General features: G+C 50.0%; 2 protein-coding genes across 3 annotated transcripts in view; both read left to right on the top strand.

Annotated features, from left to right (window-relative positions):
* Phf12 (PHD finger protein 12) overlaps positions 1 to 3161 on the top strand; it is a 47233-nt gene extending 44072 nt beyond the window's left edge. For both annotated transcript variants that reach the window (XR_012912329.1, XM_075991518.1), the window contains exons 12-15: positions 30 to 128; positions 916 to 998; positions 1471 to 1609; positions 1945 to 3161. Coding sequence is in view for 1 of the 2 variants with exons in the window: in XM_075991518.1 (XP_075847633.1) it covers positions 30 to 128; positions 916 to 998; positions 1471 to 1609; positions 1945 to 2279 (656 nt within the window). In the remaining variant the exon portion in view is untranslated. The remainder of the gene's footprint in view (positions 1 to 29; positions 129 to 915; positions 999 to 1470; positions 1610 to 1944) is intronic.
* Positions 3162 to 5300: 2139 nt separating this feature from the next.
* Dhrs13 (dehydrogenase/reductase 13) lies at positions 5301 to 11110 on the top strand. The gene is made up of 5 exons (XM_075991517.1): positions 5301 to 5526; positions 5613 to 5731; positions 7103 to 7226; positions 7392 to 7703; positions 10153 to 11110. Exons 1-5 carry the CDS (start codon positions 5400 to 5402, stop codon positions 10596 to 10598), a joined length of 1128 nt encoding a protein of 375 aa, XP_075847632.1. The 5' UTR covers positions 5301 to 5399; the 3' UTR covers positions 10599 to 11110.
* Positions 11111 to 11123: the final 13 nt, after the last annotated feature.

Here is an 11123-nt window from a genome sequence, read left to right as displayed (position 1 = left end):
ATGATCCTATCCCTATGTTTGTCTTGTAGTGCAAAGAAAGGAGGTACAGGCCCGAGCTGTGTTCTACCCCCTCTTAGGGTTGGGAGGAGCTGTGAACATGTGCTATCGAACCCTCTACATCGGGACAGGTGAGCCAGCCAGGAAACTGGGAGGGGCACTGGATCTTCAGCCTGATGGACACTTACAGAAGCCCTTTCAGGAGTTGATGGGTCTCAGCAGTGGTTGTCCAGACAAGAGAGGCTAGGAACCTAGATAGTCCAGTGGGGTACTTTCTTGGCTCAGGTCTTTTGCTTTAACTGCTGCTCAGTAGCATCTGAAACACTGTAGGGAAAGACTTCAAAAAGAGGACACTTTCTATCCCTGGGTGTGACAGGCTCACCCATAACCCTGTTGCTGATTTAAGATAGGGTCTCCTGTGGTCCATGCTGGCCTTGAAGTCGGGTCTGCCCTCTTGCCTCAGCCTCTCAAGTTCTAAAACTACAGGAGTAGCCCACCACACCCCAGATCGCTCCTTACCCTGGAAACTGCCCTTCGAAGTAGTATGGCTTAAAGGCCCTGTTGTGTCCACTTAGATGCCCCATCCTTCTTAGTAACTCACTGCTCCTTTTGGATAACAGCCACACATCCTACAGCAGATTAGCTTTAGAACAACAGGGAAGTGCTGGGCATGTGACACACATCTGTAACCCCAGGACTTAGGAAACAGGGCAAAGAGGTCATGAGTTCCAAGCTAACCTATCATTAAGAGGAAAAGAATAGAAAAGGAAAAAAAATGAAAGAAAAGAGGGCTTTTAAGCTACCTTGAGGTTTCTACTAGCGGCCACCCAGAAGCTAACTCCCTTCTCTTTCACTTCCCCCACACATACACCTTACAGTCTATTCTCTGCCTTTTCCTTGACTCCTGCCACCTTGCAGGAGCTGACATGGATGTGTGCCTTACAAACTATGGTCACTGTAACTACGTGTCCGGGAAACATGCCTGCATATTCTACGATGAGGTGAGGGGCAAAGATGGGTGGGAGGGAGCTTTCCCAACTTGAGATCTTTCCCTAGCATTGGGCTCTGGGTAAGGGGCAAGAGTGAGCAACCTCTCCTCTCCTCCTGTCTGCCTTGGGGGAAAGACAAGGGCATGGCAACCTGTTTACAGGAACAAGCTATCATTGCAACTAACGTTGCTCACAGGAACAGCTGAGGGAGGCCACCTCAAAGCAGGGAAAGGAACCAAAATAGGATGTGCCCCTGAATTTCATCATAACTATGTGCCAGTGGATAGCAAGTCAACAGGGAGGGTAGTGCTTCAGAGCAGAGAGAGTGGGGACATGGAGTGAGTAGGTGAGTCTTGAATTCTACAACCAGGCTGTATCTGAGGAAGAGTATGAGAGCTTGCCAGTTAGCGCAAGCTCTATGTCCTCTCTCCTTCGCCCAAGGCTTCACACAGCAACCACACATCGTGTCTTCCCCCTCCTCCAGAATACCAAACATTATGAGCTGTTAAACTACAGTGAGCACGGGACAACGGTGGACAATGTGCTGTATTCATGTGACTTCTCTGAGAAGACCCCGCCAACCCCCCCAAGCAGTATTGTTGCCAAAGTGCAGAGTGTCATCAGTAAGTTGGAGCAGAGGCCTGTGACCACACAGCTAAGGCCCCGGTCACCTTGGCTCTGCCATGCTGTCAATGACCTACAGTTCTTTGCCTTCCCAGTCCCATTGGCCAAGCTCATTGTTGGTGGGCCTGGGAACGGTCACCAAGAATCAAGTGCTGAACACCCACATATGTGTCAGACCTTCCTGGGGACTCGAGACTCCACTAACCCCATCTGAGCATTCCTCAGCTCGTATAGCATATAGAGTGGGGAGATGCAGGGGCCCAGTCCTGCCAATCAGCCCAGATAGGTCAGCTGTTCACTGTTCCCCTCCTATGATCATCCCCCTTTTTCCCAGGGCGCCGCCGAAACCAGAAACAGGATGAAGAGCCAAGTGAGGAGGCAGCCATGATGAGTTCCCAGGCCCAGGGGCCACAGCGCAGACCCTGCAGTTGCAAAGCCAGCAGCTCAAGCTTGATCGGGGGCAGTGGGGCCGGCTGGGAGGGCACAGCCTTACTGCACCATGGCAGCTACATCAAGCTGGGCTGCCTACAGTTCGTCTTCAGCATCACTGAGTTTGCGACCAAACAGCCCAAAGGCGATGCCAGCCTGCTGCAGGATGGGGCTTTGGCCGAGAAGCTGTCTCTCAAGCCCCATCAGGGCCCTGTGCTGCGCTCCAACTCCGTTCCCTAGGCCATTGGCCTGGACACCCAAGACTCCTGCAATGCAAAAATGTACACGAACCAAGCCCGGTGTTTTCTATACCAGAAACCCTTCAACTACAATCTTTGCATGAAATGAAGAAAACCTTTTGACTGTTTTTTAAGACTTTTTTTCTTTTCTCAAGTTCTAGGGGGCATTTGCACATATATTTGTACTCAACATTTCATGGGAAAGCGGCAGACCCGAGCTGAGGAACAGCGGGGGCAGGGAGGGGAGACCCTGGTCAGACACTTCCAGCATACCCCTCCCCCGCCTTCTGCTCCCTCCCCCCGACCACCTGCCCGCTGTTGTAAAATAATCAGAAACTTGTTCTATTTTGTGGCAGTGACAATAGTTTTATATTAAAAGAAAAAATACAGTTTTCATACAGCAAAATCTATACAATATCATTGTTTTATTTAATATAAAGATCGCTACCCATCCCTTTCCATGGTTCCCACCCTACAAGTTACTCTCCCTTTCTGCAGCGGTTGCACTACAGGTAGCTACTGTGTATATGGACAAATGAGGAATGAATTCTTTTTCTGGCTGTCCATCTATTTTATTTCAAATAAGGAAAAGTGTATTTGGATTTTGTGTAAATACATCTAGTGATGACATTTTTTCAGTGTTTTTAAGAACTGTACAGTACATGTGGTAGTGTTTTTCTCCAATGTCTATTGTAGCAAAGGCGTTTTTGTCGTAAACCTGTTCTGTGTCCTTTTTTTGTTCTCTTGCCACTCTCTTCCTCCTCACCCCAGCTCCTTCCTTCCTTCTCCACGACTAGTACCAATGTACATAGTAATTGTAATGTTTTAGACTTTACAGAAACTTTCCTGTATTCTGTATATAAAAAACCAAAAATACTTCAAATTATGTTTTCTGCCTGTCTGTCCTACCTGTCATCACCCCTAGAGGGGACCTTCCCTGGGATCTCCTTTTTTGTACCCTTTGAACAATTATCACTCTCAAGTAGCCTCCAAGGGGAGCTTGGTAGAGAGGGAAAATGTTAGAAGAGTGAGCCTCAGCTGGATGAGGGAAACGGAAAGGTGGGCACTTAGCTTTTAGGGGTGCTGTTTCTCTGGAGAAGTGTTAATACGGTAAAATCCATTCTCTAGAGCAGTGGTTCTCAGCCTTCCTAATGCTGCGACCCTTTAACACAATTCCTTATATTGTAACACTCCATGAAATTATTTCATTGCTAGCTAATTTTGCTATTGTTATGAATTGTAATGTAAATATCTGATATGCCCAGTCCTCCACACACACTACAGGGATCTCGACCCACAGGTTGAGAACTGCTTGCTTCTCTAGACTGAGACTCTTTAGTGTAGCTCTAATGACTTTACTGCTGTTCTCATCAGAAAATACTCTGCATCATCCAAGGTGGAAGTTCCTCCTGAGCACAGTCTCCTAGAAGACTTCTGGCGATATTCTAAGTGGTACCTGTTCATGTATAGTCTACTGGTGGGGTTCGAGGAGTTTTCCATCCATAGCATCTACAGATGTGCTCCAAGTACACTGCGCTGTTAAATAGGGAGTTTCATCTGGTCTCAAATCTGACCATGCTCCAAAATACAAGTATAGTTTTGACTGGGCCATTCTACTTCCGCTGCAGGAAGGACTTCAACCCCTAAAGGCAGAAGCTTTGTATTTTGCTCAGTGTCAATAGTATCCACAGCGCTAGGCATGTCATGATTGTCAAGTCACTGTCCTAGGCAAGGTCCTGCCACGACTGCCTAAAGCCACATCTCCTTAGCTGTCCAGCCCATCTTACCCTCAGTCACCCCTTCACCTGAGTAATAGAGTGTTTCTGCCACCTGTGAAAATTGTTCCAGACACAAATTACCCCCTAATTTTTCACTGCTTCTTCCTTTCGGAAGGCAGGGGTAGAGATGGAGGAGCATGCCTGTAATCACCATTTTGGAGGTTGAGGCAGGAGGATCTCGAGTTTAAGACCAGCCTGGGCTACCTAGTGAAACCACTTCAAAAACCGAGAAAGGGGTGGAGTCGTAGTCAAGAAGTCACATAGTTGGGCTGGAGAGGTGGCTCAGTGGTTGAGAGCATTGCCTGCTCTTCCAAAGGTCCTGAGTTCAATTCCCGGCAACCACATGGTGGCTCACAACCATCTGTAATAAGGTCTGGTGCCCTCTTCTGGCCTGCAGACATACACACAGACAGAATATTGTATACATAATAAATATTTTTTTAAAAAAGTCACATAGTTGAATCCCGACAACCCTGTCAGTGCCTTGCAGAAAAGCCTCAATAGCCTGTACCTAGATGCTAAAGGCTAGATGATGAAAGGATGAGAGATTAAAGAATCGGTTCATTGAGGCCAGGCAGTCGTGGCGCACACCTTTAATCCCAACACTTCCAGAGGCAGAGGCAGGCAGATCTCTGAGTTCAAGGCCAGCCTGGTCTACGGAGAGTTCCAGGATAGCCAATAGCCAAGGCTGCGCAGAGAAACCCTGTCTCAAAAAAAAAAGAAAGAAAAAAGAATCGATTCACAAAAGCTACAGAGAAACCCTGTCTCGAAAAATCCAAACAAAAAAAAAAGCGATTCATTGAGATGAAAGCATCGAGGACCTGACTCCAAACACACAGGCCCATTCATGTACACAGGACTCCAGACTGAGACACAGAGCTACATAATCACACCTAGAGTAAACAGAGATGTTCATTCAGTCACACGCGTTGGAGGAGACTACAGATGCATGCACAGCCTGGAGGGACTCCCGCCAAGGGCACAGACACCTACGCTGTGATCTCACACTGGCGCGCGCCCAGAATCTAAAAGCACGCCCAAACCGTGAGCAGTGATCTTAAATTAAGGTCATGGGTATGCACACTCCCACCAGGCCCTCACGCAGTTGTTTCCTGTACATACCTGGCACGCGCTCCCGGGAGTTCACGAGCCTAGGGGGCGCTCCCAGGGCCCCAAGATGCTCGCCCAGGCACGCCGCCAGGGCACGCAGACGCACGCCTAGGGGGCGCCCGCACGGCCCACGCGCGCGCGCACACCCCTGCCCAAGCAGGCTGCCTGTCGCCGCCCTCGCGAGGCCGAGGCGGGAGTGACGAGGCCCGGGCGGGAGCCGGAGCACAGCCGGCATGGAGACGCTGCTCCTGGGCGCCGGGCTGCTGCTGGGCGCCTACGTGCTTGTCTACTACAACCTGGTGAAGGCCCCACCGTGCGGCGGCATCGGCAGCCTGCGGGGCCGCACGGCCGTGGTCACGGGTGAGTTCGCGCGGGCGGGCGGCGGGGAGGCCGGGCGGGTGGCCGCGGCCCGACCAGCTCAGCTGGCTCCCGCCCGCCGCCCGCAGGCGCCAACAGCGGCATCGGGAAGATGACAGCGCTGGAGCTGGCGCGCCGGGGAGCGCGCGTGGTGCTGGCCTGCCGCAGCCGGGAGCGCGGGGAAGCGGCTGTCTTCGACCTCCGCCAGGTGAGGCCACAGGAGGACACGGAGGGCGGAGCAGAGCGACGCGAGGAATCAAGATCCGAGAGGAGAGAGCCGCACTGTCCCTTAAACACTGGAGAGGATGCAGGCACTACAGTAGACACACAGGGAAGGAACATCAGACCCAAATCACCAAATCCCCCCCCACACCCCGGAGGAGGCTTACTCAAGAAAGGAGTCGCTAGTCTTGAGACGTTTAAGGATCAGAAAGAGTTAGTGACCACGACCACGCGTGGTCCCAGCAGAGGGCCAGGAGCTCAAGGCCATCCTGGGCTGAGGAAAGACAAAGAAGGAAGGTTTAGGCTAATGAAAAGCCTCAGAAAGAATAGCAAGTGCAAATGCCTGAGACAAGGGAGTCTCATTGAAGACTGGAGGGGAGCGGGGGGGGGGGGGGGGGGGGGAGACGGGACGGGCGGGGAATGAAAAGAGGAATGTCCTAAAGGGGCTCTGAGCCACGGCCAGCTTCTGGAGGCCCTTACGGATCCCACTGAGGAGTTTAAGACAGTTGTGCTCCTGGAAGACTCCTCAGTAGGCTCTGGACCATCCCGATGGCTTTTTGGAATGAATTACTTACAGTTGTGGTACCTAGACTGCAGAGAACAAGACTAAGAGGGTCAGTCTCAGTAGCACACACTTGAGAGGCAGAGACAGGTGAATTTCTGTGAGTTCAAGACCAGCCAGGACCACATCGTAAGCCCCTGTCAAAAAAAAAAAAAAGTGCTTAAGAGAAGACCAAAGTCTGTTTAGAAGACAGTTGCAGCTGTCTGTACAGTTCATGGTACACATGGTACACACCTGTAATCCCAGCAAAAGAGGCTGAGGAAGGAAGCTCATGAGTTCCAAGGCAGTCTGGGCTACAGAGCAGAAGCTGTCTTCAACAGGCACAAGACTGCATGTAGTAGATTTTAAGGTAAAAAAATAACAGAGAGGGGGGATGATAATAGCAGTATCTGCACAGGGCTGGCTGAATATTTTACATCTATTAACTCTGTAGCTCAGGCAAGTCTTGAACTCATGATCCATTTGCCTCAAACTCCTGAGTAACTAGGATAACCCATATGCCACTACACCAGATATAATATGTATCTTATCTGATTTGATCTCCACAACTCTTTCTTTTTCAGTAGAAAGTATTATTATTATTATTATTATCCCATTTTACAGTGAGAGAACAGAGGCCCTCTGTGTGTGTTGAAGTCACACTCTAGTGAAAGGCAAAGTAGAGATCTGAATCCACACATCCATTACACACTGATGCACTGGGGCAGATTTTAGTCCTAGGGTAGGCTCTCAGGTGCCTGGGAAGAGGGGGAAGGGAGGTACCTGGTAACAATCCTAGCCCTTGCTGCTCCACAGGAGAGCGGAAACAATGAGGTTATCTTCATGGCCTTGGACTTAGCCAATCTGGCCTCAGTACAGGCCTTTGCCACTGCTTTCCTGAGCTCTGAACCAAGGCTGGACATCCTTATCCACAATGCAGGTGAGAAGCTGTAGGCCCTGCGGGGGGGGGGGTGGCTGGTGGCCTGGAGAGGTAGTCCCTCCAGCTTGGCCCTACCAGGGGCCAGCAGACACATCTCACAGCTGGGGATTTCGTGAGCCCCATGGGGCACTCGAAACAGCAATTCATGCCTAGCTTCTGCCCTAGGGATCAGTTCCTGTGGCCGGACTCGGGAGGCCTTTAACCTGCTTCTGCGAGTGAACCATGTTGGCCCTTTTCTGCTGACACACCTGTTGCTACCCCGCCTGAAGTCATGTGCCCCCAGCCGTGTGGTGGTAGTGTCCTCAGCTGCCCACCGGCGTGGTCGTCTCGACTTTACACGTCTAGATTGCCCAGTGGTGGGCTGGCAACAGGAGCTGCGGGCATATGCCGACAGCAAACTAGCCAATGTACTGTTTGCCCGGGAGCTTGCCACCCAGCTCGAGGGCACTGGTGTTACCTGCTATGCAGCTCACCCAGGTGAGGCCTGATTGCTCCTAATTGCTTCTTTGTCACCTTTGTACTGCACTGCGCTTCCCTCCAGTCTCCTGATGAGTCACAGGACGCAAACATGGTCAAGGAGAAAGCCTGTTTCTCTCTGATCCTGGAGCCAGGCTCTCTCCTCACCTGTTTACTTCCTTTCTACCTATAAGGTTGGATTCTGATCACTTGCCAGGGGGATAAGAACAGGGCTGTAATTCAGTGGTAAAAAACTTGCCTTAGTATAGGCCAGACCCTGAGTTTGTTTACTTACTTACTTACTTACTGTTTGCTTACTTACTTAAGCTTGGGGTGTTTGGTTGGTTGGTTGGTTTGGTTTTGAGACAGCCTCTCACTATGTAGCCTTGGCTGGCCTCAAACACTCAGAGATCCACCTGCTTCTGCCTCCAGAGTACTGGGGATCAAAGGTGTGGGTCACCATGCCTGGCTTTAAGTTTTTTTTGTTTTGTTTTTTAATGAGTGTGTATTAGTGTTTTGCCTGCATGTATATATACCGTGTGTGTGTGTGTGTGTGTGTGTGTGTGTGTGTGTGTGTGTATCTGTGTATCTGTGTGTCTTTGTGTGTGGTGTCCCCATAGGCCAGATCCCCTAGAACTGAAGTTAGGGACGGCTGTGATCATCTGTGTAGGTACTGGGAACCAACCTGGGTGCTCTACAAGAGAAGCAAGTGCTCTTAACCACTGAGCCATCTCTTTAGCCCCTGGTTCATTGGTTTTTGGTTTGTTTGTTTGGTTGGTTGGTTTTTGTTTTTTCAAGACAGGGTTTCTCTGTGTAACAGCCCTGGCTATCCTAGAACTCATTCTGTAGACCAGGTTGGCCTCAAACTCACAGAGACCCACCCGTCTCTGCCTCCCAAGTCCTGGGATTAAAGGCGTGCGCCACCACCACCCAGCGGTTTTTGCTGTTGTTTTGAGACACCGTTTTTTACTCTGGAGCCCAGGTTGGCCTGGAATTCTATGTAACTCAGTCAAGCCTCAAATTCATCCCAGTTGTCTTGCCGCATGCTTAGATTTCAAGTATAAGCCACCATGTCAAGCTGAGACCCTAGGTTGAACACCAGCACCATCCAAAAAAAAAATTATGATGGTGATATTGATAAATTACCACTCAGTCAAGGAGCCCTCTCTTTGTGAGTATCCACTATACAATAGGCATTATGGTGCTGGGGCAAAAGCAGTGAGCCAAGCTTGGTCTGGAGCTGTTGGGTTCAATCCCCAGGACCTCAAAATTATGCAAAGGAAAACAAAGATCTGCCAGGTGTGGTGGCTCACATGTTTAATCCCAGCACTCGGAATATATAATGAGAACCCTGACTCTCTGAACAAACCAACACAAAAAACCACAGACCTTACCCTCCTGTCCAATGACGGGTGATAACAGACCGAAGAGGAAAGATAAACAGGAAGAGAGAGCGTTCTCAGATAGAATGTTGTGTTTTGTCAATGACAGTCAAGGAAGACGTTTATAAAGGAAAGAACTGAGCACAGATCTGAATGAGACAGAGAAAGTGCAAAGGCAGGAATTGCTGCTGTGCTGTAGGATGGCTATGAGAACAGGGTGGGGTGATGGCAGAAGATGAGGTCCTAGAGACGGGCTGGAGCTGGAAGGGTCTGAAGGTTTACTGAAACTTTTACTCTGAGCAAAATAATAGATTAAAAGGAAAAAAGATAGGGCTGGAAAGACGGCTGAGAGCTTAAGAGCACTGCCTGCTCTTCCAAAGGTCCTGAGTTCAATTCCCAGCAAGCACGTGGTGACTCACAACTATTTGTAATGATACCTGGTGCCCTCTTCTGGCCTTCAGGCATACATGCAGACAGAACACTGTATACATAATAAATAAATTTTTAAAAAAAAAAAGATAGTGAATCCTCCTCATCTTTAGACAATAAGTTACAACAAGCGAATATCTGCCCTGCCTAGCTCTCCAGACTGCATTTTAGAAAACCACTGCCCAAGGCTTCTTTGTAATTACAGTGGCAATAATACTAACCTTTATTAAGCTTTTATTACAGTTACAGATCCCTAGTGTTCAAAACAGTGGCTGCTATACGCTAGGTGCTTAATTAAGAAGAGATGGCTAAAGCCAGGCAGTGGTGGTGGTGCTCGCCTTTAATCCCAGTACGCAGGAGTCAGAGGCAGGCGGATCTCTGTGAGTTTGAGGACAGCCACGGATACACAGAGAAACCCTGTCTCTAAAACAAAATAACAAAAAGAGATAAATGAATGATGGACATTGGGTGGCCGAGGACACAGAATGACCACAACCTGGGGGATGGGAATGTACCGGTCATTAGGATGGTAGACTTCCGGTAGGAATCTGCTTCCCCTGGATCCAGATTTTGCCATCTGCTCCTAGATGTTTTCCCTGTGCCTAGGACCTGGGCCCTCACTGCCTGCCTCCACAGCTCTTCTTTCTTCCTGCCCACAGGACCTGTGAACTCGGAGCTCTTCCTGCGTCACCTTCCTGGATGGCTGAGTCCTATTTTGCGTCCGCTGGCTTGGCTGGTACTCAGGGCACCTCAAGGGGGTGCCCAGACACCCCTGTACTGTGCTCTGCAGGAGGGCATTGAGCCCCTCAGTGGGAGATATTTTGCCAACTGCCATGTGGAGGAGGTCTCCCCAGCTGCTAGAGATGACCAGGCTGCCCACAGGCTATGGAAAGCTACCAAGAAGCTGGCAGGTCTTGAGCCTGGAGAGGATGATGATGACTCTGATGAAGAGCCCCAACCTCAGGATTCAGGGGTCCCATCATCCCTGAATGTCCCCAGCCCTGAGAAAACAATTTCTGGACCTTCTCATAGCTTTCCGGGCTCATCAGACTTGCCTAAATTGACACAGCGGAGAATTCAGGTGAAGGCTGAGCCCACAAGCTAACTTTCCTGACCCCCAGGCTAGAATGCTTCTGGAGTGCGTGGGACCCTCTTAAGATCTCAGCTGGGTGCCACATTTACCTCGGTAGTTACCTTTGGGGACCTCCTATGTCCTAAACGGCCCTTTTCCTAGTGAAAGGAAATAACTACTGTTTCCTAAGACGGACAGTAACCCCAGATCCGGGGATGATGTTAGACACTGTGTTGCTCTGGAAATTTTTTTTTTTCAGGTTTCTGGGCCCTTCCCTGAATAGTGATTCGCGGGGAAGGCCAGGGACTTTGCTGTCGATGCACTGCTGATGTTGAACATCACTGAACCTTTGCAACTTTCGAGCTAGGTTAATTTACCCCCATCTTACCGAGGCAGAACTAGAAAGGACTCAGGGCACAGACTGGGATTTGAGCTCGGGGGTAGGGCGAACGCCCGAGGTGACGCTGCGCGAGGTGTTACTACTGATGGGCCCCAAAGGTGCTATGGGGACCAAGCCCTCTGGAATAAAGCGAAAGTTGACTACACACGCGCTGGCTC

Source organism: Microtus pennsylvanicus, chromosome 11, assembly GCF_037038515.1.
Source record: "Microtus pennsylvanicus isolate mMicPen1 chromosome 11, mMicPen1.hap1, whole genome shotgun sequence".
NCBI classification, from domain to species: domain Eukaryota; kingdom Metazoa; phylum Chordata; class Mammalia; order Rodentia; family Cricetidae; genus Microtus; species Microtus pennsylvanicus.
This window is presented reverse-complemented; position numbering and strand designations above follow the sequence as displayed.

Coding starts and splice junctions, on each gene's coding strand:
- Dhrs13 (XM_075991517.1), top strand. CDS start 5,400: ATGGAGACGCTGCTCCTGGGCGCCGGGCTGCTGCTGGGCGCCTACGTG. Junction 5,527..5,612: donor CCGCACGGCCGTGGTCACGG/GTGAGTTCGCGC, acceptor CGCCGCCCGCAG/GCGCCAACAGCGGCATCGGG. Junction 7,227..7,391: donor CATCCTTATCCACAATGCAG/GTGAGAAGCTGT, acceptor CTTCTGCCCTAG/GGATCAGTTCCTGTGGCCGG.